This window comes from Varroa destructor, unplaced genomic scaffold (genome assembly GCF_002443255.2).
Source record: "Varroa destructor unplaced genomic scaffold, Vdes_3.0 BEIS01000002.1, whole genome shotgun sequence".
Classification (NCBI taxonomy): Eukaryota; Metazoa; Arthropoda; class Arachnida; order Mesostigmata; family Varroidae; genus Varroa; species Varroa destructor.
In genome coordinates, this window is record NW_019211455.1 from 35,192,058 (window position 1) to 35,218,765 (window position 26,708).

The window sequence follows — 26,708 nt, forward strand, 5'->3', positions numbered from 1 at the left end:
GTTTTTTTGCAAACCCTGAATCTAGCCATGATTGTTACTATTATCGATGGGTTGAACCACTTGGCTCCGACTTAACAGCCAGAAGCTCTGAAACGAAGCTACAAGTAGTCTTCCTTCCGCCAATACGTGCGCAAAAATACATTTTTTTTTTCATAGAACCAGGGACCCGCTTTCCTTTTTGCACAAGGATCATCGGATGAAGGCAGGCTATCACAAACCAAGATTTTACAGGATTCAGACGGAGCACCTTGTATGTTATCTGTGCTGTAAATTTTAAAATAGTACTACAGAGAAATAGAATGGCCAAAAAAGTTTGAACCTTGTGTGACAAATCCCCGGATGAAATGTTCTCAACTTTTGTTTTCGTCTACACAGATAGAAGATAATTTTGAATAGATTATACACAGGAAAGCTGTATTCTATAATCTTCACACTCGGTTACCAAGCATTAATAGAATGACAGATACGAAAGTTCGTTAAGAACATACCTGTACTACCCATTCGATTTAGAAAACTGCCTAAACGTATGTGTATATACAACGTCTGGTCTACCTCTCCAAACTAGAGATTTTTTTTTTACAAATTTATAATAACATACGTAATTAAGTAGAGTAGCAATAGGGAAAATACGCTTGCGTTTAATTTACTATATTTTAATTCAACAAATGGAGTGCAATCGCAGTTATTATTGTGAGAAAAAGATGTTGTTATCGCGTTATTTCGATTCGCCGATGACTCTACTATCATCACTCTCGAAGGGGAGAATGTTCAATTACATGAATTCCGTATGTGAAACTGTTCTTAAATGTTTGTTTTGTGTCTGCGTTCTTTTTTATAACATCTTTTACAGAGCATCCATTCGCTAATAACTAACAGCTTTGACTCTTCTCAAAGTTAATATCTTGTTGATTTTTGGCTTGATCGACGAACTATGTTGGGTATAACAATGATCATCTCATTGTGTTACACAATAAAATCCACTCAGTGTGGATCGGCTATCTCGTCTCAAGAATATCATATGAACGCTTTACCTGTCCTGGAAACTCGTCTGGCCTTCGTAGCCTTTAGGAAGTTCGCACTATGAGTTCGAATACATCATAAGATCATCGTTTCAATTCTAACACGGTGTTTTCACATTTATAATCCATATTCTGCCGCACCCTCAACTACCCCAAATTTCTTATGGTCCTGTTGATGACGATCTATTAATTTGACGACTATTTAGACTCCTTTCACTGTGGGTAGGTTACTATATGTCCTTGCTTGTATCTTGACGTCTGAAATCCCTACGGTTCACGTGCTGTATTGTCGAAATCATACTCTGCTAAACTTTTTCTTACACACGCATTAGTGCGTAACCTTCATCACAATTGCTTTGTTCATCGTGATCGTTTTTTCCATTTTTTGTTCTCTTTTTATAAATCATATCCACGCTCTCAGTAGGTTTTGCCCCCTTGTAAATAGAGTGAGTGCTGATTAGTTTGTCGGGCGCTTGAGTTCTCTATGGCAACGGCACATTTTCTGTACTCATTTGATTCTTGTCAAAATAAAAATTGTACTTCTCGTAAATTTGTTCCTCTTCATTCAGTGCCTATTCATTGAATGAGCTGCCAGTCCGGCGGCTCTGTCTAGCTTTTACATTTTTGCGGGGTTATCTTGCATCTAGGTTTTGTCTTCCTGTTATCCACGCACTGTGTCTATGCATGTGTCATATCTACGTAAAATCCGTAGGATATAGTAATTGTTTATCAAAGCAAAGGGAGGTAACTGAAGTTTATTATACCATCTTCTTCCTTTGGTTTATCGTTAATAAAACAGACTTTCGCATGTGTTCCTTATTGTTGACGGAGTATATTTACGTGACCTCTTGTGGGAACTACTACCGTCATAACTCAATAATAACGGGCTATTTCAATCCATGTATAGCAATCAGCCTTAGATGAACATACATTGTTTTGTCGCAACTATCTTTGAACAGCCCATTACGGTAATTCATCTAAACTGATATGCCTATACGTAGAATCTTCCATGTGTGGTTAATTGCATTCATCAGTTACCTGCGCCCATCACCTTATTCAGAGAATGAGATATGACTTTTGTTTTAAAAAACCGTTATTAAATCTAGTAATATGTCTTCATTAGTATTTATCGTTACGTAATTTTGATTTGTCATGATACAAATAAGATTTGAGAGCTCAAGCTCTGACAGACTATGTCAAGTTAATCATATGGAGGCATCAATCTCGACTATGGAACAAACTGGCATTGTGCCGTAGGTTATCTTATATAAACACATGGAAAGGTACAGGCAATCTCATAGAAAGTTGCCAATAGGAAACTGCAGTACCCTGGGTACATGGTGACTCGGTAGTTGTAAATTTTATACAAGTAAAGCTTGTCAGCTATTCACAGTCTTGATTTGATAGCAATTACGTTGTTGCATTTTGCAAGCCAGCAATACATTTTGTGCTTTTCTATCCGATAATCCACGTTTTGTACGAAACTAACTTCAACTTATATCTTTAACTTACTTGGTATTGTATTGTATATTAATAATAAGTTGAGCTGGAAAATTTCGATGAATCACTAAAATTGATGGGTTTGTGTATGCAAATGTGCTTGGGTCATACGAAAAATCATGTATTTTTTGTAGTCTTCTTCGCGAGTGAACGCATGCCTCATCCATACGCTTGTCGCATAATATTAACTTTATTTCGTCATAGGGAAATCTCACGTTTGTATCTGTAACGCGTTCTTGAAATCAAACCAATTACACGAATTTAAAGCACATCATCGAATGACTGATATACCTCAACTCACATTGCACCAAATTAGCCTTGAATTTTTCTGAATTTAGATCGCAGCCCCTTATTTGTATGACCCTAATAAATAAACGCTTATAGGAAGTATGAATCGTGATTACGCCATAGCCAGAGAAACCGTTATGGAATTATGGAACATATGAGTAAATTACTTATTGAGCTCGTGAAAACAGTAGCCTCAAGAGAACCATATGCCTCTCTTTTATTTGAGCCGAAAATGACGTGAGGACTGTTTGGTTGTATTTTGCACTGTTGTTCAAGTTTGCCTTTTTCTGTCCGACGATACACAAACATTGTTTTCGGCTAGTTATTAGGAACGGGGATTTGACAGCGCATTAATTATCGTACCTTGACCCATTTATTGTGCAATCAAGATCCTCAAGGTATTTAGTTCACACCGATAGTGAGAGCAAGGATGTGATCCTAAAATGTATTTCATGACGTAGATTGTTTAGTACGTTCACAACATAGATAAAACCTGCACATAATCATTTCTACTTTGCTGTAAAAATTGTAGAGCCACAGATGGTTCAACGCAATTTCGAACGCACCGAAAATCGCCGTATATTTAATTTGTGGGAAAGTATTTTATTGCTAACATTCCAGTTATTCTTATACTGATTAAGCGGGAAGTAATCGAGCAAATCGGGATTTGTCGCTGAAGAAACGCTATCATGCAGCTACATAATTATTTCGGATATTATTTAATGTCTGTGATTAAACATGGTTGCTATACGAGTACTCGGTCATGTGATTTCTACTAATTAACCGTGTTAGACCTCTCAGATAACCTACCATAAAAATGGCCTTGGCTTTTTACTAACAAGCCACGAACATATCCTGTTCTTAATACGAGTTGTGTGAGGATATTTTCGTCGGCTTTTAAACAAGTTTGTGCAAATCTGTCGAAAAGAGTTCGAATTTTCTGTTTTTACCAGAATCGCAAAAGACGAATCATAGGACACTTGTTACCTACAGAAACATTTGATCTTTTTACGCTTCTGTAATCCAAGACTATTTTTACAAAAATGCAGCGACGTACCATATGACGTACTGTGACCACAGAATAAACATACCATCAGCGTAGCTCTCAACATTCCAAGTTGAGGGGAAAGAGCTTATCTGGCTTTTCGTAAACTTTTATTATTATAAAAGTTTACGTAAACCCAGGTAAGCTCTTAAGATACAATTCTTATACTAATTTTATGAATTATAAATTTCAATTCAAATTCAGCTCAAATTATCAATAATTTATTGTGGATGTCCGAATTCAGTACCAAACTTAAGTTTAGGGAAATTATTGGCGTATGTGCGCAACGAAATAAATATTCATATACATTGTGACTTTATTTAAATAAAGATTAAATTGCTATAAAAAATTCGCAAACTTCGGAAGTTCTGACATATAAAAACAATCCGAAAACAATACGTTTATCCCGGCAATTTCTCTTTTCCAGTTCTCACCGCGGGCTAAAACACTACCTAGATCGGGCTTGCTTTTTGTATTATTGACCAAGCTGCAGCCCAGTTTTTTTCTACATAGTTTCTACATAGGTCGAAAGAACTACTGGGCCGTTGGATCTATTTCACCATTGGTGCTTTCTATTCTATATAAGCTCGATGTATTTGATGATAGACATTTGTGCATTGTGAGGACATACAATATCGCCTTTGCAAGATCTGTAATAAGGAAGAAAAAGTGCTGTTATGACAAGCTCCGTCGTTGTCATGACGATGGCGGCTTTTGGTCACCACCAATAGTTTGGACAAACGTATGAAGTACTTTTCACGCACCGTAAACGTCAGAAACTCGCATTTTTAAATTATATAGTTACACCATGAGCGACGCTGTAGATTGCAGTAAATGTTTGTTTTGTGTATTGTATGTGCAGTTCTTGCAGCCAAGCCTTGCAATACTGTTGTTGACCTTATGCGGATTCCTCTGATTAGCAATTCGGAGGGTCATTGTCGAAAGCGCCGTTCTACTATACTATTTCAAAGCAGAAAATACGTGCCCGTGTAGAAATTACTGTTCTGATGGGAGATTGTGAGAACATCTGCGTACAGAACCTAATGCACGTCTTTGCCAAAAAAAAAAAGCCAAACAAATGGTTAGATGCCTAGCAGTAACAAACCAACTGAAGAAGAATTTTTTAATTGATAGACTCAACTTCGAATTGCTTAGAATTTTTATACCATGACTGGGGTCATCATAAGGTTATGTGAGTTACAAACGGTCTTTGCTTTTTCTTCTAGTATAACTCAACTTCCCGGAAGTCCATAACAGTTTCAGGGGATAATTACAAAAAAATCCAAATGTCGGTCTTGAAGATTACTTGAAGATACTCGTATTTCTTCTGCATCAAAACTTGTGTTACACTAAATGTTTGCAATGACATTTTTAGCATATGTTCTAGTAATCTAACTAGTAAGAAACTGACCATTTCCTGGAATTTTGGCGTTAATATAGTGCTAAATTGTAAAGCAGGAAATTACCTGACGCATAAGTCCTTTAAGTTCTTAGATTTATGTTTGAAATGGTACTAGAAACAACCAACAGTCTCCCCGTACGTGTCCCCATTTCCCCAGCAGAAGCAATGGTTCTAAACCCACTCAGCTCTTATACCTTGAGGATTAACTCGACTTTCGACACTTCCTGTCGATTTTAAAAGCAGTGTGGCAAAAACTCCAGCGCCTTGGTGTATATATTCTAACGTTCCCGGTATAACGTTAATTTTGTAGTTCTGGACAGACCACTGAAAATGTTGCACTGCATCTAACATGACTGAGAATCAGTACTTGGTTTAAAAATGGAGAATTGTAGTAAATTGTTGAACGAATTTAAGTTAAAATGGGATGGCAATAGTTGAAATATCGTGATCGCTTGCATTAAAATGAATGAATTGTATAAACGAACGCGACGGTGGGTGTAAATAGACACTTTACTACTATTGGCTCGTCGCTGATTATTGTTCCGGTTGATTACAAGACACCTAGACGAACCGCGGCCTCCGGAGGTCGGTGCCGGGTCCCGCGGCGGAGCCTTCCCGCAGTGAGCCTGCGGCTTCAAGAGTAGCGTGTAGGCCTGGCTTGACGGGCGTCCCGCGCCCGCTGCCCGGCACCACCGCAAAAGTGCTACTTGACGCAGGACCTGATGCTGGATTTACACCGGAACCCAAAATAGTAGCCGTAGCGCTGCAGTTCTCTTCCGCGCTGAACCACTTCTTCCGCAACGACGGAGTTTCGCGCAGTGATACGTGTGACCTTAAGCTGCAAGTATTGGATCAACAACACGAGAACATAGATATGGAGAGAAGTCGTGAATTGAAATCAATGAAGGTTGATTGTAACAACTGTTGTCGCATATTCCTGTATCACTTCTCAATTTATATCACGCTAGTGCCAAGCAGGCAATAAAAAATCTTGGTTTTAGGCCAATAATGAAGCGCATAACGTCGCTGGTGCACAAAGGCCAAAATGGCTGAGTGTGTATCAAAATATGGTTGTGTCAGAAAGGATTCGGAACAATATATGTACTACTACCTTTGCCCTGAAATTTTACCTTTCTGCTTACCTGCTAGCTAAGTCAAGACGTTCATTTTCCAATAGTAGTACCTGTGGGTCTGCAGGATATATTTTTAGTTTCTCGTTAATAAACTGCGTATGGTACAACAAGTACTAGCAAGTAAAGTCTGATGCAAGTGTTACCTTCTTTATTGCTTCTTTAAATATATTTAAGAGCGTTTTTTTGGATACTCATTCGTAGCACTTAGCTACCGTCCGGAAATCTAATCAGGTTTAATTTTAATAACTTCTTTTATTTATAAATATTTTAGATTAAAAAAAAATTAGGAAAATTGTATTTGCACAATTGATCATCTAACCTCTGCACTGTAACTGCAGGAAAACTGTGCAAACAAAAACTTATTACGTACCTTTGAATGTGGAATTTGCGGAGTTTGTGCTAGCACGGCAACTATGACAATGGTGGCACCCGCCCTTTTCGGTGGAAGTCACGCTTTCAGGTGCTCCGTCCGATTGCTGAACAAGCTGATTGCTCTTATAGCACGATGAGCACAATGACGACGTTTGACCTTCTTGCTGGTCACCCGCGCCGCAGAATTCACAATGAGTGGTGCTTTTTAGGTATTTCGATGCAGCGTCTTCGAAGGCGACCACTTCATTGACGGCAATTTTTTTTAGGGCTTGATCACTCTCATTTTCAATTACAGGTGCTGCTATGGCAGGCGAGGCGTCAAGGCTGGTAGTGGGACTTTCGAAGAACTGTCTTCTGAGTTCTGCCATAGAGGCTGCTTTAGTAGGCTGATCCTTGGTAATGCTGAGTGAATTGCCAGTTGCTGAACGATAACTGGCGGAAACGCTTCCTGCACCAGCCCCAATTCCGACTGGCCTTAGCTCCGCGCGCGACGTTTCTTTATCTTCCGAAGGTTCCGATGGTAATGACCACGTCGCGTGTACGTTGCTAAACAAAAAGCACTAGATAAACCTCCCTGCTAACATAGTTCCATACGATTATGCGATATGCATATTATGCGAACGGACCACATAAGATGAAACATGTATATATGCAGGTTTGTTCGCAAAATGCAGAGCCTCAGTTGTCCAATGCTGTTCCAGCAATTATTTTGGATCAAACGTATGGATACTTTTTTTGGTTAAAGGCCAAGACGTGCAACTATACATCGCTTGCTTGGTGCGAAACGTACTCCTTTCTAGCATTCCAGCAGAACAACATTCTCGAAGTCAAAAAGAGCTTGTAATTGAGCGATCTGACGTCCATCTTTTCACAGCTAAAAGGCGTTCTGATTGGCTAATCGTTTAACTTGTCCGAACCACGCAACGACCCATGTTTCATTGAAATCTGTTCTTGTATATCGGTAAACAAATATGTAAGTGTTGGCAACAAACACTCTGCCGATATTTTCCCGCAACGGACGGCGCGATTCTTCATGGAAAAAACACGCTTTGCTTACTGGATCATTACATTTCGCATAGCCTACAGCAATATTTGTTGAACTCTTTCGTCCTCAATAAATAGAGACTTTTCTATTTTCAAATTTATCAGAAAAACATGAAATAATAAAGGTGTATGTAATTACTTTTTTCTTGAAATTCACGTAATAGTTCTATAACTAGAAAATACACAGATATCATTAAGAGCTATCGTAAATGCACTCTCCATCCCGAAAATCACACTTGACAAATCTTAGCGTTCCCAATCTATAGGTGGGTTTAGCTGGGGATGAGCCTTCCTCATTGATCTACCCAAATTTCGTTCACAAAAACAAGTACTTAAAATAGTATGTTGAGTGCCTCAGGCAAAGTACCCATAAAAAATAATTTTGGACCAATGGTACAGCATTAACATTTCATCGATCAACTTTACGGTACTTACTTTTTTTCGGCAAGCTTTGGTGACGTCACAGCAACGTTCGATCTTAGGCTGCTAGTATTCTTATCTGACGTATTTATAGTTCTATGAGTATTTACATTTATGGCCGAAGGGGCGAGGGAAGTGTTAGGTGTTCCATTAATTATCGCCGATTGGAGCGAGGTGTTGAGATCATGCGAGGAGGAGCTAATCCCCTGTAGCGCGGACGTGATGTTCGTTGCACTAGTAGCACTCAGAAGACCTACGCCCTCCTTAGCGCTCTCCCTACGAGCAGAATCCAATCTATAATGGAATAGTACAATTTTGATCTCAGGTGTTAATACTTTTTTTTACAACGACATAGAACACATTCGGTTCAGAGGATATTTTCTCTGAAAATGTTATTTCGGCGTATACGATCCGGGTCTCAATTATGTTAAGTTATTATTAAGTTATAACTATAACTTAAATTATTATGCGAAAAAATTCGTGATGACTTCAGTCATTCTAGTAGAAAAGGTAACACTACACAAGTCTGCGCACGTCTTTTCAATTAGACTTTTCAGTTATTATGTGCCGACTTATGTGTCAATATGGCTTGTGTTCAATCCTTACCTACTGCCCTTCGGATATTACTCCCATTATCGGTTTGTATTCGTAATTCCTTTTTTTAAAATACTCGTTTTATATTTTTTATATACAACATTAAACTTCGATGCATATTGCAACGAAGCACTGCATGATATTACAGGCTATCCTGTAAGAATTCATTGTATATAAGATAGGATAACATACTTAAAGTCATCTTTGCTGGAAGGCTTATTGCCTCTTCTAGACCCAGATCTGTCGGACCTCCGTCGGAAGGAGCCGGATTTGGAGCGGGGCACGCTCGCGGAGTCGACGCTCAACTTATGGAAGTTCAGCAGATCAGATACACTTTTGTCACGCATGTCCGTGTCAAATATTTCGTCTACATAGGTGATGAGCAGCTCGATCACTCTAAAATAGTACAAAAAGATCGATTAGATAATGTATATATATAATAATGGTCAAGAAGGTGTATTAGCAGCTTTAAGCGAATGCTGTAAAAGGACATATGTACCTCGACTGATGGACTGTGTCGACGAGGTTACTCAGAGAAGCTGAACCTTCGCGTGTGCGTAGCAGTGTTGGCCCAAATACAATGCCTAGATTGCTCGCTGGCATATGATTTGACTCCGAGTTAGAGGCTATTCGACGCAGATGTTTAAGTAGGTTGTCTAGTGTAGAGTAATGGACTCGCGGAAGATTTTTAGCGGTTTTCCGTAGAATGCCTACAGCCGCGGTGCTATCCTCTCTATTGGAGGGGAATTCCTTTGCGATAGCAATAAATTCGGGGTAAAGGTTGTACGTTAACAATGGTTCTGGTAATTGCCTTAGATAGAGTTTAAGCACATTGGCAATTACATTGGGGTGATAGTCGCTTAGGTCAACCAATTCAGCGCCATTCTCGAAGCACTGGCAGAGTTTCTCTACCTTCGATTTCGCAGCAGACACTCGGTATATACCTTGCACGCTACAACCTCGCTTATCATTTTCCTTGACACACTTCTTCACAATGAATGGTACATCCTCAACATTGTTTTCGGATGCGTTAAAGCTAAACTGCGCGTGGTCAACTAGATCCACCCCAAAAGTTGTCATGCGGCGTGGCAGCCGCTTATGGCCGCACTGAATAGCGAGCGTCTCGAGACATTTTTTGTGCGATGATAAACCACATTCACTGCATTCGACACCCTGAAAATAGACGTATGAGTCGCATTCACGGCAGCGCGAAGGGGTCTTCAATTTTCGGAAGTTATGAGTCTCCGCCGCGCGAGAGAGGCACATCTTGCGATTCACGCCCGCGCCAGCTTCAACCGTGTCCGCCTCCAGTTCGTCACCTGACGATGCATGCACCATGCCGTGTCCGGTATGACTAGTATGGCCTGCTAGATGAGGGCTGGCCGTAGGACTTGTATCTCTACTCCTGTTCGAGGACACCGAGTCCGAATCCGAGGTTATAGACTGGCAAGCGTTCGAAGGACGCGTTTGCACGGTTGCCTGGGATGGTCGTGAATCGGAGTGGCTCGAAGGCCACAAGGCCCTTTTGATCTTCTCGTCCGTGGAGAGTCGGCGTTCCTGAAGTCCAGCTCGGGCAAGGTTTTCGTCGCTGCCCATCTCAGCTTCGCTCCTGTACGGTTCAAACGTGTATTGTGGCCTTTCCGGCTTGCTGCCAGCCATTGGCATAGGAATACGCTTAACGAATTCCGTGTACTGTGAGCCCGGTTCGTACAGGCGTGAGCTTTCACAAAGAGTCTGAAACTGCACTGGCGCTGGCGCTGTGACCGAATGTTGTAACTGGAAATAAGCAACCGTCACTGCTTTCATTGTATTGTCACACTGAACGATGAGTTCTCGAACCTGCTTTAACACGTCAGCCTTTGTTTTTTCAATGCTCGCCGCTGCATCGTTGGCCTCCACTATGGTGGCCTTGTAGGCTGCTTCAGCTTCACGGACTTTGACTAGTATCTCCTCTTCTGCTTTTCGACGTTTTTCTGCCTTCTGTTCAGCTTTTTGCGGGTCTATTGTCTCATCGGTCCCACGTTCACGAGCCTTTTCATACTCATGCTGACGTTGAATATATAATAACCGGCACTTGCGCACGTTTGAATCAGCATCTTGCTGCAATGCATAATCAGTACAGGGTGTTAGCAGACGCCATGGGAGCTATAAACAGCACATATTCTTTCGAATAAACGACAACTACCATTTCGTTTTCTCACAAATTTGAGCGGTCAACACTCAAATTTAATGAATAACATCGGCTTTGGATGTAGGCTTAGTTTCTAAGATTTACCAAAAAGAGGTATCTTGCAGACCCACGAACATGTGCTCGTGTACCCGGAACAAGCTTTTAGCCTTTTTAGCGCCTCAAAAGCATTAAAGAACCAGAAAAAACAATTGTGTTTTCCATCTCTATTTGAATAGATCCTTCCCGCATCCACAATTGACTCTCTGGCTTAGAAGGTAGGTATGCGTACCACGCCTTAGTGGATGTTACGTACATTTATATAAAATAATTCTTTACCAATGTGTATATATATACTCACTTTGGAATAATAGAGTTTCATCCAAAAATGATTAGATCGAAGGATTCAGAAAAGATTGGCTAAGTGAATTTTTATATGAATAGTTTCTTTTTATTATAAAGTTTAATGTTAGTTCGCGCAAAACTGACCTACTTTTAAGCGATCTGTTCGGCAAACGTTAAGAATTTTGTTAAATTCGTATTAAGCAGTTATTTGGTTTTTTAGGCAAATAATTAGAAAATTCAGAAATAAAATCAATATTTTTGAAAAATGCAATTTTATTTGCAAGGTAAATATAAAAAGTTAAGAAGCGGATTAATCAAAAAGGGGAAACGGGAAGAATGGAGGAACTTGTCAGAGATTTTGAAAACATTTTTCCGCCAGAGACGGAAAATATGTAACTCCACGAAGAATATATTGTCAAATATGATCTTAGCGCGTGCAGATGGAGTAAAATTTTCTTAAGTCTGTATCGAACCCTCAGGTACTAGCATGCATGTATAACTGTGGGTTAATTTAGGTGAAATAATTTATAAAATTAAGAGACGGATGCTAATAAAGATTAAGATCGAAGAATGGCTGTTTGCAAAAGAATAGCGAGGTTACTAGAACATACTGATAGAGGAATGGGATTACTGGTACAACAGAATGATGGCTTAGGGCTGCACGGCAACCAACACTAGAACAATGCATTTAATTACATAAAAGTTACAGTATTACGAAAATTGAATGAGGCAATAAACTTCGAAGAGGGGATTAAGTATTGTATTTCGTGTAACAAAGCTTAGATAAAATTTTAGCCGGATAGTTGTGAAATTGCAAGTCGGTTATCGGGCCAAAAATGATACCACTTGACGTATTATTGACACGATACGTTCGTATTAGAACTGCTAAATGAAATAACTACACCATACTAAATAAATTCCTAAAGCACTTCAATAAAAGACAGAAATTACTGTAACAGGATAACTGTACCATGGTTAGCACGTAACCGATCACTGGAATGGATTAATACGACAATTGAGCCAAAAATAACAGGGTCACTGGGGCAACTAGTCGGGGATTTTTGATGTCAGTATTAGAAGGAGCTGCTGTAACCGGACAATTGTAACAGGATAATACAGGGTCTCAATATAATTGCATGCGAATAACTACAAAGATGCCGGTGTGCAGTAACGTTGTCCCCTATGTTATGCATGGTGTAAAGGAAGTTTATTAATAGATAGCTAGATAGTTAGATAGATAGATAACTATGGGTAAGTAACGGAATCGTTAAAAAATTGCAACGGAAGGGCGGCATTCGAAATAGCCTCGTGATAGCGCAGCGGGTGACGCGGTGTTTGCTTGCTGAACTTAGAAATACCTGATACGGTATAGGTTCGAATTCGGGCGTAGACGCATTTCGTTTTGTACTGAGAGCCAGTCGTTTAGAATAATGCCTAACTGTTTAAATACCGGACGTCAAATACGAAAAGCGTTTAAGTGTAACCGAGATATAGCTTATGCTAAATAGAAATAACATTGGTTGGACCAACGGCAAATGGGCATCGGTCAAATTTCGCGGGTTAATCCATTAAACCCTTGCCCAATATTGCTTAACAGTTACTTAAACGATACCTAATATCGTAATTTGTTATGTTAATATATCGACTGTAGTCTGTCTTTTTCGAAGAAGACAATGCATTACTACGCGATTAATTTGGGCTTATAACTGATCATTAGGATACGTATTACAGTAAAAATACCAACCATCTTTTTGAGCTCACGCTGCCAAGCCTCTTTGATCTGCTTTCGCATTTTGTCATGTTCGTTGCGGCCAGCAGCAAGAGGTTCAACGAACTTGTGGTCATGAAGTAGCGTACAATTGGACAGACAATTGTTGGCATTATCCAGATCTTGGTCAATAGCTGTACAGTATATAGACTGGAACGGTAGAAAGCTTTCCTCCTTTAGCAGAGGTCGCATTGTTTGGGCAAGTTTCAAGAGATTACGAGCATGTTCCGCTTCTACTAACAGAAAATAAACGATAACGGAAACAAATCATAAGCAATGGTAAATGGAGAGACAACTCCAGTTAATAAATGCACAGTTGGCTTTTTCAACAAGAAAACCCGTTTACAACGAAGCTAGAAGTTTCATATTGTTTTTACTGAATCGATACAAGTTTAGCTGAACAATTCAAGGGAAGATTATGTAGTAAATTAATTCGACACCTGCCTAGTTGCGCTCGTTTTTCCACATACGTCATTACGTCCTTGGCATATTTTGACCAAACTTTAGCTCTTCTTAAGGCGCATTCAACACCTTCGTTCAAGCGCATCAAGCGAGCATCAACGTCCTGAGCTGTCAGACTCACCGATTCTGTGAGAAAAATAAGATGTTAAGAAAAAGTTATTGCTTATTTATACAACTATACATGCAATTTTTTTTATTACCTAATACTATATGGACATAAAGTAAAGACAAATACGATCCAAATAATTGTCCAACAAAACACAAATTCTTCAAAAAGGAATATAAAAGTAGTGAAGAACAAGGAGGTCTGCTGAAAAATTTTACTCGGTCGGGAATATACATGTATATGTATATAAAACAATGTAGAGATGTATGCATAAACTTCGACACTGACCCCTCCGATTCTGGTCCAGTAATAGTTTACATGGCAGAAGAATGTATACTTCTAATCGATTAGTTGCCAAAAAACATGAAGATATAAAGGTGCACAAGGGCATCTTGTTTTGCGAAAGCAGTAAGAAACATAAAATGGCATAGAATAATGGGTGCAATATATGTTAATTATATACATGAAGTAGTGCCTTTATATGCATGTATAGTTGACCAAAAACCGCAAAAACAAAATATACTTCTACAGAATTAATGCTTTAAAAGTCTTTTATAGTATCTTCGATCGATAAAAATAGTACTGTCAGGCAAGTAATTTGTGAAAACGGTAGTACGTCATGAGCAAATTACTTAATAATGTGAAGGCTTGCTTGTAATCAACACAAAGCATATAGTAAGAAACGTAATAATTATGCAAAGTATAGAACTTTTTCTTTAGGTGATTTTGAAAAGCTACATTTGGAAGAGATTACTTGCCTACATTTTTCTTCGTAGGTAAAGATTACTTCAAGACTGGTGCTGGGACCAAATGAACAGCTAATCAGGGTAAAACTAGATATAATAAATACGGCTTCAAACGTAGGTTTTTCTACTGGCATAAAAACGCTATGGTTTACTTGTTATGCAAATGTTATTAAAACTTTCGGCTTTCATTTCATTGACAGAAAGATATGAGAGAAATACTAATCAGGATATGCTTAAGGTAAAATTCCCAGATACGTTACAGATAAGGACTTTATCTTGGCGTGATTTATCTAGAGATTTGGCGCGTATTTTGCTCTTGCATTAAGCAATAAGGATAAGCTGAAAATGAAAAGTCTGTCCCTAAAGAAATAACATGAATATTCACAATACGCAATGAAAGACTCTTCAAAAGAACAGTGAACCAACTACGTTACTGTAATTTCTCAATTCTGACTATTAACGTAAATAATAGGCAAGTAGGTAAAGCCTTATCAAACAGCAGAAATAAGCAGCATTTGGGGTGGCTACGTAAAATGTAATGGTATTTTATACGATGATAAAGGCGCACCAATATCGTAGCGCACAATAGCGTGCCAAACGAACTGGAAAACGTTACAGGCTAGATGATCGTTCAGTACTGAATTACACGTAATGACGAAATATGTTAGGTTAGGTATGTGATGCGCACGGCTCATTAGATTCGTGGCAGCCCAATAGTGAAAGCAGTATCACACCTAAGGATCTGCTGTCCTTAACCTCGTCTAAAATTTTTTTTTATTTTAGAAACACCTCTGTGATGAGCAAAACTCCTTTGTATCATTGAGGAATATGGAACCATGACGTCTTATACATGTAGAGAGGTACCACAGGCAAGTATCCAATATACGTGCGATAAACGACTACGAAATGGAAAATCGTATTAAAAAAAAGGTGAGAAAAACGTAGGACAACCTGGAAGCAAGATAAAACGGGACTTATTACTTGAAGTTCCGCTTTATCTTACCGTCTTGAAAAGACGGTGGTTTAAATAATTACATTATGAAATATAAGTGCTAATTTATGTGACGCAGAAGAACCAGCAATGTCTGGAATTACTGGATGCGTAACTCTTTTTTTTTCGTACTTTCCCGAAGACACGGTAGTGCACATGAAATAACAACGATCTTGGTTCTTTGATTACGACTCTTCCTAAACCATTCACTAGTTAATTTGTCCTCATTTCTGTTTAATCGATTGATATATTGGCCACTAAAGGCACAAGAAAAGGGCTTTATCACCCTAAAAAACGGCGTTAGGTTATCTAATCTGCATGTACGTAAGTTACTTCATAATGTATTTGTTTTTTCATTAAACTTTTACATTTGACTTTACGTATGTACCAGCTGTCCCATTATTTAGAAACGATACATGTTGAATTTTGCGGTGAAAACTGCCGCTAACTTGTCTGTACTTAGATTAGTGTAAATGCAGCAAAGAGGATACAGAAACGAAAATAAGCGATTGCACCGTAAATCGGCACAAACGTCCAGGGCCGATCTGAATAATATCCGTCACAACAGCAACGGCGCGAACGAAACAGATAATGAAGGACATAAAGATGACAGAAAGTCAGCCCAACAGGTGAAGTGATTCGGCATAGTTTTGAAGGGAACTTGACCACACGCTTCTGGAGCACGTGTGTATAACTGTGCGTCCCTAAGCCAGACAGTAACCGCTTCTCACAGCTCAGCCAACGTCTTCTCTTTGCTAATGTATAGTTTATATATAGGAAAATCCTTCAGCGAAACGTAATATGAAGTTCCTCTAACACTTTGCACTGTTGCACCTAATTTTCTCACAATTGAATTTTGTTGAAATATTTAGATTTCTAAAGACATTATCGTGCTGACAGTGAGCAATCCCCCTAAATCTTATGCCTGAACAAATGAACTCCAAGTTAGCACTTATATATAGTGGGGACTTGTTAGAAGCGCTTTACGTGGTGATTCAAGGACAAATAGACTGAGAAACGTATGAAGATTATCGTTACAATTTTTATACTAATTTGCTCAATTATTAAGTCCGCATTATGATATTAACGATTCTACGGTTTGTATATAACTCAATCTTTTACTATCTAGCAAGCTCACTTCTAGTCTAACGTGGTAGCGGTTGTATAGAACGCTAGACTTATAACCAATTCGAAGTTTAGATGTCGAATTGAAGGTCACGAATCATTTCAGAGTGTTTGAGTTCTTGAATGCCATTCCATTATCCAGCTATTATCAAAAATATGACTTTTCCTTCAGTCATTTATTCAGATTGAATGTACAGCCTTAAATTACCCATAGATAAATAAATTACCCATATATTCCTTCAGTTCAATGCATGGGTATCTAGATCTTGTAACAAGATCTGGATTATTATTTTTGTATTTTTCTTATAACTATTTTTGTACAAGCATAGAAGCTACAAATCGCAAAATAATTATACCGTTCCATAAACTCGTTCATAAAACGTTTAATATTATTACTGTTGTTTTCCTTTTAATTCCTATTAAATGACTTCCCACCGATAGGACAAGCTCTAGACAAAAACGTACCATATCCTCGAGGGTGGTCGCTGTCTGGAGAAGCGATATTTTCGCAACTCTGAAAATTGCAGTTTTATGACTGTTAGAAAGCATGACGTACTACTTGATGGTAGCACATTATTTTATTTTCAACTATTTATGTAAAACCTAAAACATTCGATGCAAGAATATCATTTTGCATCGATACGTACACGTCTATGACTGAATTCTAACTATGTGCCGATAATGTATTCATTCATCTTGCATATTATCGTTAAAATTCTTCGTTTGTTTCATGAATCATCGCTGACACTTTTCACGGTACACAAGGACGGAAGTAAGTCCAGAGAATAACAGAAATCTAACGCTACTTCTGAATTAAGTTAGGCAGTAATAAATTGTTTCGAGAAGAGTTACTCGATCTCTATGAAGAGAAGGTGGGTTTTGCACTGGCAATCCCCACCGGTTATATTCTAAGCTTGTCTATATCCTTATCGGTGACTTAGTTTCGCTTCAATCAAAACAATCAGCTTTTTCGTGATAAGTGATAAAGATATGTAGTATGGAGAAACACCTAACGTAAAATTAGAGTTGATTTAAGGCTGGTACTTAGGTAAATCGTGTAAATCAGAAGCTTCGATGCATAGCAGACCCACACGTTGAGGTAAACAGATTCTTTCTTCAATTTTTGAAAATTGAACTTTTTGAAAAGTTCTATCAAACATCAAAATTCGTAGTGATATTTCGGGACAATTTCAAACAGATGAAGTAGTACAAGTCAAGTAAACTACAGATTTTGTTTTAGTTCGCAGAACCTGAGCTTGCAGAGAACGAGTAACGTTTGACTCTGTACAACTAGAAGTTATACAGCCGACGACAGTTGACGACTGACTTCGATACAGGCTTGTCTGAAATGACGGTATTGAACTAACGAAACAGACTTCATGAATTACCTAGAAATTGTCATCGACTATGATTGAGTGCCTAAAAACGAGAATTCGAAGCTTTGAAATTTAGTCCTAGCTTCAATCGAAGATCCCTCTCAAAACGGATGTTTGAAACAGAGAGATGAGAGCCTTTCTCTGTTATGAACAACCGTTGCCTGTGTTTTCTATTGTGGGTGTGTCCTTATACTATGCATGACAAGGTGTGCTCCAGAGCAGACCTGTCATTAAGAATCGGGTGAGTTCTTTTTACCTTTCTTTTTTTTTTTTACTTACCCTGGCTTTGCCGGCATTTGTATCCAGGTCGCCCATGAGATACTCTGACACTCTGTAAATGTGTAAATCAAAAAATAATTCATTAATCCAGCTCAGTTTCACTTACCCTATGAAGACGATATTCATCGCCGTAAAAGAAGCGGTACTTTGCTGATCGTGTAAGATCGCTTCGTGTTAACGACATAGTCATCATGTCTATCGGTTCTCGAAACATTATTGCTTCTGCCGCACTTCCCGATCGTTCGCATGCTTTTAAAAAATACTGAACATGGCTTGATGGATCTTTCACATGAATAGAGCCCACAGTGAGGACACCTGTCAACAAGCCACCCTTTTGGCTTTATCACTCAAACTAATACCTGCCGCACCAAACAGCGCCCTATGGTTACTTTATGAAACTTTCGACTTTTCACTTCTTAGCGACACCACAGCACAGAACATTACACCGTTGGGCTGGATGAAATAGAATGGACACCACTCGACATCAGTTAGTCTACCACTAGTCAGCGTTAGATCCATGTGTTTGACCGAGTGGTGGTAGCGCGCCGGGAGGGGCGCGCTACCACCGTCGTCGTCGTAGCTGCCACCGGCCTTGAACAACAGCAACTACTACTTCCACCGGAGAGGGAGTGTGGGTGAGCGCTACGGTGAGTACCACAGCTGCCATGACTCCGATTACTGGCAACGATAGGGCTACTATGGAGCTGTCCCTGTCGCTTCGTTGTCAGTTCAACAGCCAACCCATAATCGTCATCACCCCTGCTATACGTAAAGAAACGGTAGCTCTCCTTAACCACTACTTATTATTACTGTCAGTCTCTATTGCAGATGCTAAAAGGCACAACATCGGTAACAATAGGTAACTTTATTTCAGTATACTTCTTCCCACTAAAGCCATCACACCTGGCAGGAACAGTTATAATGAACAAAATTTTTTCAAAAATGTAACAAGTTGAAAAGAAAAACTCTGCCAGATTACGCTTCGGGCTAACTTAGCCTTTTTAACCTATAATCTATGCACTAAAAACTCGATTTCTGATACTTTAATCACGCACCTCGGCCGGAAGCACCAAATAAAGTAAAACGATGTTGCGCCTAAGTGAGTCAAAAAGTCACAGTTTTTCATTGTATATTGTGCGTAGTCATCTTTGGCTTGACCTTCGTTAAAAGCAGCTAACCTAACTTCACACTTAAATCGCTTTGAATAATAAAGATTAGATACGGAAATATTTTGTCATAAAGCAATTTTGTATGGCATATCAAGAAAAAGCATGATCCTCGACCATTATCACGGATTAGGATCTTCGAATATTCAGCGTTAAGTTCAACAGAACAGCTCACTCGAAAGCTTCCTTTCTCGAGTGCATACAAAGGAACTACCTTCATATGGTAATACTTAATGTGTCTTCCAACCAGATTAATCTTATATGAGGGCTCCTACCTCAGTGCGTCAAATAACAGATATGAATTCGTTAAAATCCGAAGTTGTATTACCTTTATTAACTTAGTAAATACTGCGAAGTAATTTTTGAGGCAGCAGCACGTGACATTATTATACAACGCTTGTTTATACATTGCCGATAATTAATCGGAATAATTTAGTATATTTCTCACGACAACGTACACTGCTTCGACATAGCAGTATAAGACGAGACGGTCTCATTGTCGAAAGTAATCAGCAATGTTTACCACTATTTACGCAGCTGACATACATATGTATTGTTACATTTTTCAGATCATTGGATAAGTCGAATGCAGTTAGTAGACACTTATTTGAAACTAGCGTAATGAATCCGAGACGAATGGTAAACGGATTTAATATTTTTGGTTAAAAATAGACGAAGCCAGAGTTCAGCTTAACTAAAGTCCAAGACCCAAGAAAATAAGCTACTGAAGACTCCATATGCTGGTAGAGCGGTGTTAGTAAAATGTTAGCGGTTCAGATTAGAGAATGATTGAGGTGATTATTACTGCCAGCTTAAGGTTTGTAAACATTGGACGGAGGTGTGCGTTTTAAGACCGTCAGCACGAAATATAAATGCTACCCTTTTCCGGTTACAATCGTAGTTAAACATAAAACTCAAGTTTTGAGCCTGAACTGATGTGCAGATATCTGAAAAGCTCATTGATCGCTTTTTAAGAGGATGCCCTAAATGTCGTTTACGGATATAGGACTTTACAGCTAGGAATTTGCTACGGTGATATGAGATTTTAGCTGGCATTTTCTAACTGTGGCACCGAAGGAACCCGCACCTTCACCTGTCCTTAGTCCTGTTTCTTTTAATGGATATTTAAAAGTGTTCGAGAGATTTGCATAATCAAAGGCGCTAGAAAACTCTGTTACTGCTTCTTCTTTTCTGTAATAGATCTAATGGAAAGGAGAGATATCGTTTCCTTGAACGATTTTTTTCTATTTTTGCGAGAATACAAAGATTTCAGAGATTTAGTCGCTGTACCTGGTCCTCTTTAAAACACAATATCAACACTGGTAGTTGCGATCCGTATCTTCGGAATAAGTGCGCTCCAATCATCTTTTATTTATCCACAACATCTACATGCAGTGAATTTTAATTAGAAGTGGAATGACATCCTGGTTTTTTTACGGTGTTACGGAAGACCAATTGATTTTTTATAGGACTACAGCGAGACGAGCAACTGTAAAAACGTCAAAATTGGACAAGTATAGTAAATCCTATAGAAATAATTAGCCATGTTTTTTTTGATAGTGTCTTTAGCCCTTCAAACAATGAAGAATTATCTAAAACGTGTCAGGGCATACTATGCGATATAGACTTTTGCGACAAATTTCACGATTAAAATATCGCACATATACGATGCCTAGATCAAGGAAGGCCACATTTTTCTCAGAAACAATGGAAAAAATCAAAACAATGTATATATTGTTATATATATAAAATAATATAACCAATTAATATATATATATATATATATATATATATATATATATATAATGGCAGTCTGTCTCCTGAGAGACCAGCAGCGTTTCGCTCTAATATTATACAATAATTAATTTATTATATTGTCGCCGTCATTCGCTACTTTTTTGTATAGGTCTCAACCAAATGATTTACTTCGTCTCGTCAAGAATTTCCTGTCTGTCCTGTCAAAGAAACAGTCAGAAAGTTCATTCACTGTATATAAAAATCTGGAAAATATTATGAATGAAAAATGATCTTTCGTTTAAGCTCTTGTGGACTAATTTTATAGTACCGACCCCATTCTCTGCCACTCATGAGACGAATTTTGCTTTACCTATAGGGTCCTTTTTAACAAAAACAGTGAACTCACCATCATTTCCACGCCATTTATGGTTATTTACACAACTGCCAATAGTGTTATGTTATCATCATTCTGGAATAATGTTATCTGTTAACCTAGCTACATCTAATTTTTGTTTAAATTAGAAGCCTTTTTTCCCCACCTCAGCCTTAATTATACTTCTCGGTTTTCCAACATTACTGCGTTCTTGTGTACTCCTTATGAGACTCAAATATTGGGGTCAAGTAGTATATATTTCAGCTTGATTAGTTGCGATATAGGTTATTATTTACGCTATCTTCTCCAAGGTGTTCACTACAAAGGTAGACTTCTTGTAATTGCTTCCAAATATAATCCAGCTAATAATTTCTTAGCGGTACGACTTAAAAGTGCCATCAAATTATAAGTCTACTGAAAAATTATACATTTTATAAAAACATGATTATTATAGATTGTGCCCATATGTGAAAAACACTCCTAAAAGTACTATAGTTTTCTAATAACCAGTTATTCGTGTCTTTAGAAATAGCTCTGCTGTGAAACGATCAGTTACCATACCGGTAGACCATGTTTAGTAAGTACTACGCGTTGCAAGAGATTGAAAATCGTCGACGGTGTTTTAGTCACATACGTGTAATTAAGTTACTTGAAATGAACAGATGTCGAGAAATTTGTTTATTGTGTAGCTCAACACTAAGTTAAAGAAGCTTAATTAATACTTTATAATAACATAAGTCTCTCAAAGTAAAAAACCTAAAATATTTCAGGTAAGTAAAGTAAAAAATGAAAAAAATAAAAATGTTTTAGCCTACCTGCTGCTAAAAGCGAGAGCCAGTTGATCAATTGCATCGTAAATCATCTGGGAGTTATTTTCAATTGCTGAGTCACTTTCTTCGTAATTGTAGTTCTTCACGTTTTGTATAAGATTACTTGCACTGAGAAGGAGCACCGAACTTTGGATGGGTGAGTACTTCTGAAGGATCTCGCGAAGGATCCGAAGTACCTCGCCTAGTCTCTCATGGGCTGACACCAGCAGCTCAGTGTTATTCAGCCTTTCTAAAAAAGTCATCCCGCAAGCAAGAACTAGCTATTAAAAATGAAGAATCTATCAAAATAAGTGAGTAAGAAGCATTGGGAGAGTAGCAACAATTCAACGAAATATGTAGGTCGGTTTCCAAACGGCTTACAACTTTCGAGTATGCATGTTCAAAAAAAATACAATAGTAATGTATCTTACAAAAAGATTGAATAATAAATTAATTATAAGAGACCGTACATGAAAGCTATCTTTCCTTTATTAAATTATTGTATTGTCAACCTTTTGAGGCATATCAAGTGTCGAGACAAAAAAAGATGTACCACTTATTAACGTTTTTCTGGTCATAGACTAACTGTATAATTCCATCATAAGAATTACCTCTTTCCGTCACGAAAACATGCTTGAGCTTGCCAAGGGCTTCCTTGAAATTTCGAACGTCATGGGTGAGTGCTAATAGGTCTTCTCGTTCCACCACTATTGCTCCGCTAGCAGGACCCGTCACTATAAAGGATACTAAGCCAGTTACTTTATATTAGTTCTTTTAACAACTTCTGGATTAGATACATCAGTTTACCTCTTCTACATTAACCACGTTCTATGCACATATCTTTTAGCTTGTATGGTTCTGCTAAAAGGAAACGAAGGTCAATAAAAAACGCACCAAAAAACCCAAAAAAGACTGTCACGCACTATTGTAATTATACATAAAGAGCTAATTAAGGTAAACCTAGTAAACGTTTAGGTTCTAGTGGTCTTGTAGGTTGACAAGACTTAACAATATGCAATGTGTTAAAGCAATACGCTTTAAAGACGCGCATTTCAAAACAGCGGCTTCCGAAATGCCTTGATATCTGTTCTAATGCATCCGAACAAAAGGTAATTAAAATCGCTCGTAATAAGAGTTTTTTATAAGCTAGATATAAGATGGAAATTGTACGAAAAAGATACGATGGAAGTCTCAAGAAAAAACTGTTACGACATACAACGGAAATTATATTCCATCCAATATATTTCTGCGATCTGTGATTCAGTTTACGAATTATCAGATTTAACTTTTTTATGATGAAGCATCCTCTGAACTTGTCTCGGTATCTGCACATGGTACCATATTTTGTTTTCTGTTTATTTTAACCCGATTTTGTACCCAGGAAATAATCATACACAGATCCACGACACCAGTGTGGTGATCAAGATTCACAAATATATTGATGTGTCCAATCAATCATTGGAAAGTGCTACTTAAAGTACTTTATGATGAGGAGTCACTGAGATCCCATTCTTGCGAATAGACTCTAGGAGTATTCCAGTCGATTCATTTTTTAGGCTCAGTAAGATTCAGACTTATCGAAATGGGTTCTTCATAATGCGCGTTCGCAACTGTCGCGTTGGAACATATATTTTTCAAGCAAATAGTCACGTTAGGATTATATTTTCACTTTAAGCTTTGAGACAGAGGCTAGAAAGATGAGGACGAGCTCAACATTGAGCAACATGTATATTATTGGGTTTCTTGATTTAAATGTAGTGTAACGAGTACCAGCGACCACCCTTTGGATGTCCTAGTAGCGCGTTTTTTTGCGCGAATAAGTGGAGCTCTTGCGTGAGCCGGGACGCAAATTTTACAAAACAATTACACCAGATTCACGAGTTTCTTGAAATATAGCTAGCACGTGTGACTCACGCTGAACATAACAGCATATCGAAAAGAAAATTTTAATGTGGGCCTCAACCAAAACCCAAACGATTCTGTCGTTTAAAAAAGTTGGGATAGTAGTTTTTTGGGTTGATTAGAATATGCAACGATCAATCTTATGCAAACGAATCACCTGAAAGCTGTTATTAATGTTGCAACCGTGCCAAAACAACTCGCTTGTTTGCGATATCTACAAACCTTATTTCTTTTATCATGAATGTGAGATGAAAACAATAATGTGAAATTAAGACTGCTTAACCACGAACCATTCTCTCTAAGTGTATATTTGACTGACTTCGAATTTCAAATACCTTGCGCGAAAAAGCTAAAGGTGACGGTAACGTCATATCAGCGCCTCTTAGTAAAAGTTGATATATAACATTTGTTCTTACTAAATAAACAGAAATCAATCTCAAAGGATTAATGACATATTTATACTGATGCACAGAGAAGTAGACACCCGCGGCATAATGAAAAATTTACGGTTAAGCTACACTTTACATTAAAATCGGACGGTGACATCTACTCTAAGTGCAATATTCTCATTAAACCATTTGTTAATGTATATACGTATATGCGTACATTGGGCTGCGGACTGCTGAGTAATCTGTTGTTGGAGGCCGCGATTGGAAACCGCAATCCCTGGTCCCCCTGTAAGACATTGATGATGGTGATGCAGATGGCGATGCTCGGGAAAATCACACGAATTTACCGACGTCATCGAGACAGATCGACTAATTGGATCTGCCAAGGGTAGAGCTGAAGCTGACGCACCCGAACCCCCGCTTCCGGCACCTCCTCCACCCATCAGAGATGATGAACTCGGGTTACGGCTATGGTATGACGGGCGGCGGCTCTCTGAGAGCGGTCCTGAGGTAGTTTCAGGAGTCAACATACATGCACACACAGCATATATCGAGAGACACAGTAGAGCATAACGCAGAAGTAACAGCAGCAAAAATAACAATGATATAGCGACAAATAGAATAGCAGAAAGAACACAGAACAGAAATAACGTGTACATGAGCCAAATGATTTTAGTATGATTTTTGGCCCCCAAATAACCGGTGTAGTGCACGGAATTCACGGAGGTTAACGAAGGACGTCTTGAAAACCGGTGCAAAACATACCTATGAAATGAGGGCAGTAGTTAGAGTTAGCTCTTAGGGAACAAAAAGTAAAGAAATAGAAAGAGAAATGGGGCAGGGGGGACAGTCGGAATCAGACCAACAAAGCTTAAGTCGAAGTGATAGTATGGTGGGAGGTAGATGTCCAGGGTCCTGGCGGGGCCAATGGAAGCCGTAGGAAGACCAGAAGCCACGAGGACCAAAATACGAACGTGGACTAGCGGAAGTGGTCGTTGGCGGCGGAATGGTTGGCGGGGTGGCCGCAGATTTCATGACAGTGGTGTTGGCGCTGATACACGCGTTCGTACTGGCAGAGGAATCGCCAATGGAAACAGCAGATACTGACGCACTTCGCGTTGAGACTCTGCGCCGCTTCGAATGTTTTCGATACTTGCCGGCTGGCTGCTGGTGGCCGGCACGGTGGGGACAGTGACTTTCATGACTCTGGTGGGGGGAACTTGCGCTTCCCGCACTGCCCGGCGCTGCCTGACTGCTTGCATAGATCGACAAGGTGGACGACGAGGATTGCTGGTCCTGCTCCCGCAGCTTGCAGGACGCTGGGCTATTACGACCGGACTCATCCGGCTGGAATGTCTGTAACAGATTCAGGAATATTATATCTAACTGTTATAGCAGTAGCAAACAATGCTTCTTGGCACGCCTCTAATTAGATAATGGATGGATATAATAAACGTTTTTTTAAGACTGAAATCGTTCGACACAAATAAAAAAATAATATATATATACATACTTTTTCTTTGATCTAAAGAATACCCGACCTGTACAACTTAAACTAGTTGTGGACGCTCTATCAATATGTTACACTAACCTCATTACCCTATCGCGGCGTTTTTGTTGCAGCTTTATCATGAACCAGTTTCAATTTACCCATTGCTTTCGACAAGCAATTTTACCGAGTTATCCCATTAAAATATTTTAGCAAATCCATCAGATGGGTGCAATAGTTCTATTATCTACCCTTTACTTGTTCAATCAAAAAACAGCAATGTATATCGAAATGCCTATTTGCTTTAGTTCAACTTCTCTGAAGAATTTTAGATATTTTTACAAGTTTTAGAAAAGTGACTGGTGTTTATAAAGATTCCGAAATCTACAAAAAAAAGTTTAGCAGAAATCTTACACATTTTCACATTTCCAAATTTTGCACATTTTTTGGAAATTTGCATATTTCCTACTATTAAAAACAATACAGTTCTACGAAAAGTACCTTCAAATAATTAATACAGGTAAACTTCTTCATATGCTATTGTCTTGTAGTTAAACATGAAAGTAACATAATAGTAATGAGAAGTTTATGACAAACATTTTTGGGAAAATTATAATCAAACGTTTACTAGAAGTACTAATTTTAAATTAATCGAACCATA

The 26,708-nt window shown here is 38.6% G+C and overlaps 1 protein-coding gene across 8 annotated transcripts in view; it reads right to left on the minus strand.

The window, feature by feature from the left end:
- Positions 1–618: 618 nt before the first annotated feature.
- LOC111244268 (rho GTPase-activating protein 45-like) overlaps positions 619–26,708 on the minus strand; it is a 41,108-nt gene continuing 15,018 nt past the window's right edge. For 2 of the 8 annotated variants that reach the window (XM_086979400.1, XM_086979402.1), the window contains exons 2-15: positions 25,716–25,914; positions 24,776–25,063; positions 22,879–23,013; positions 22,274–22,517; positions 18,183–18,234; positions 16,993–17,041; positions 13,542–13,685; positions 13,074–13,330; positions 9,317–10,917; positions 9,010–9,213; positions 8,239–8,517; positions 6,758–7,305; positions 6,397–6,445; positions 619–6,092 (exon numbers count right to left, since the gene is read on the minus strand). In XM_086979400.1, the coding sequence (XP_086835526.1) occupies positions 5,816–6,092; positions 6,397–6,445; positions 6,758–7,305; positions 8,239–8,517; positions 9,010–9,213; positions 9,317–10,917; positions 13,074–13,330; positions 13,542–13,685; positions 16,993–17,041; positions 18,183–18,234; positions 22,274–22,517; positions 22,879–23,013; positions 24,776–25,063; positions 25,716–25,914 (4,326 nt within the window). In that variant the 3' untranslated portion in view covers positions 619–5,815. Of the gene's footprint in view, positions 6,093–6,396; positions 6,446–6,757; positions 7,789–8,238; positions 8,518–9,009; positions 9,214–9,316; positions 10,918–13,073; positions 13,331–13,541; positions 13,686–16,992; positions 17,042–18,182; positions 18,235–22,273; positions 22,518–22,878; positions 23,014–24,775; positions 25,064–25,532; positions 25,915–26,708 lie in introns of those variants that run through there. The other 6 variants (XM_022791169.2, XM_086979401.1, XM_022791165.2 and 3 more) reach the window with 5 other exon arrangements.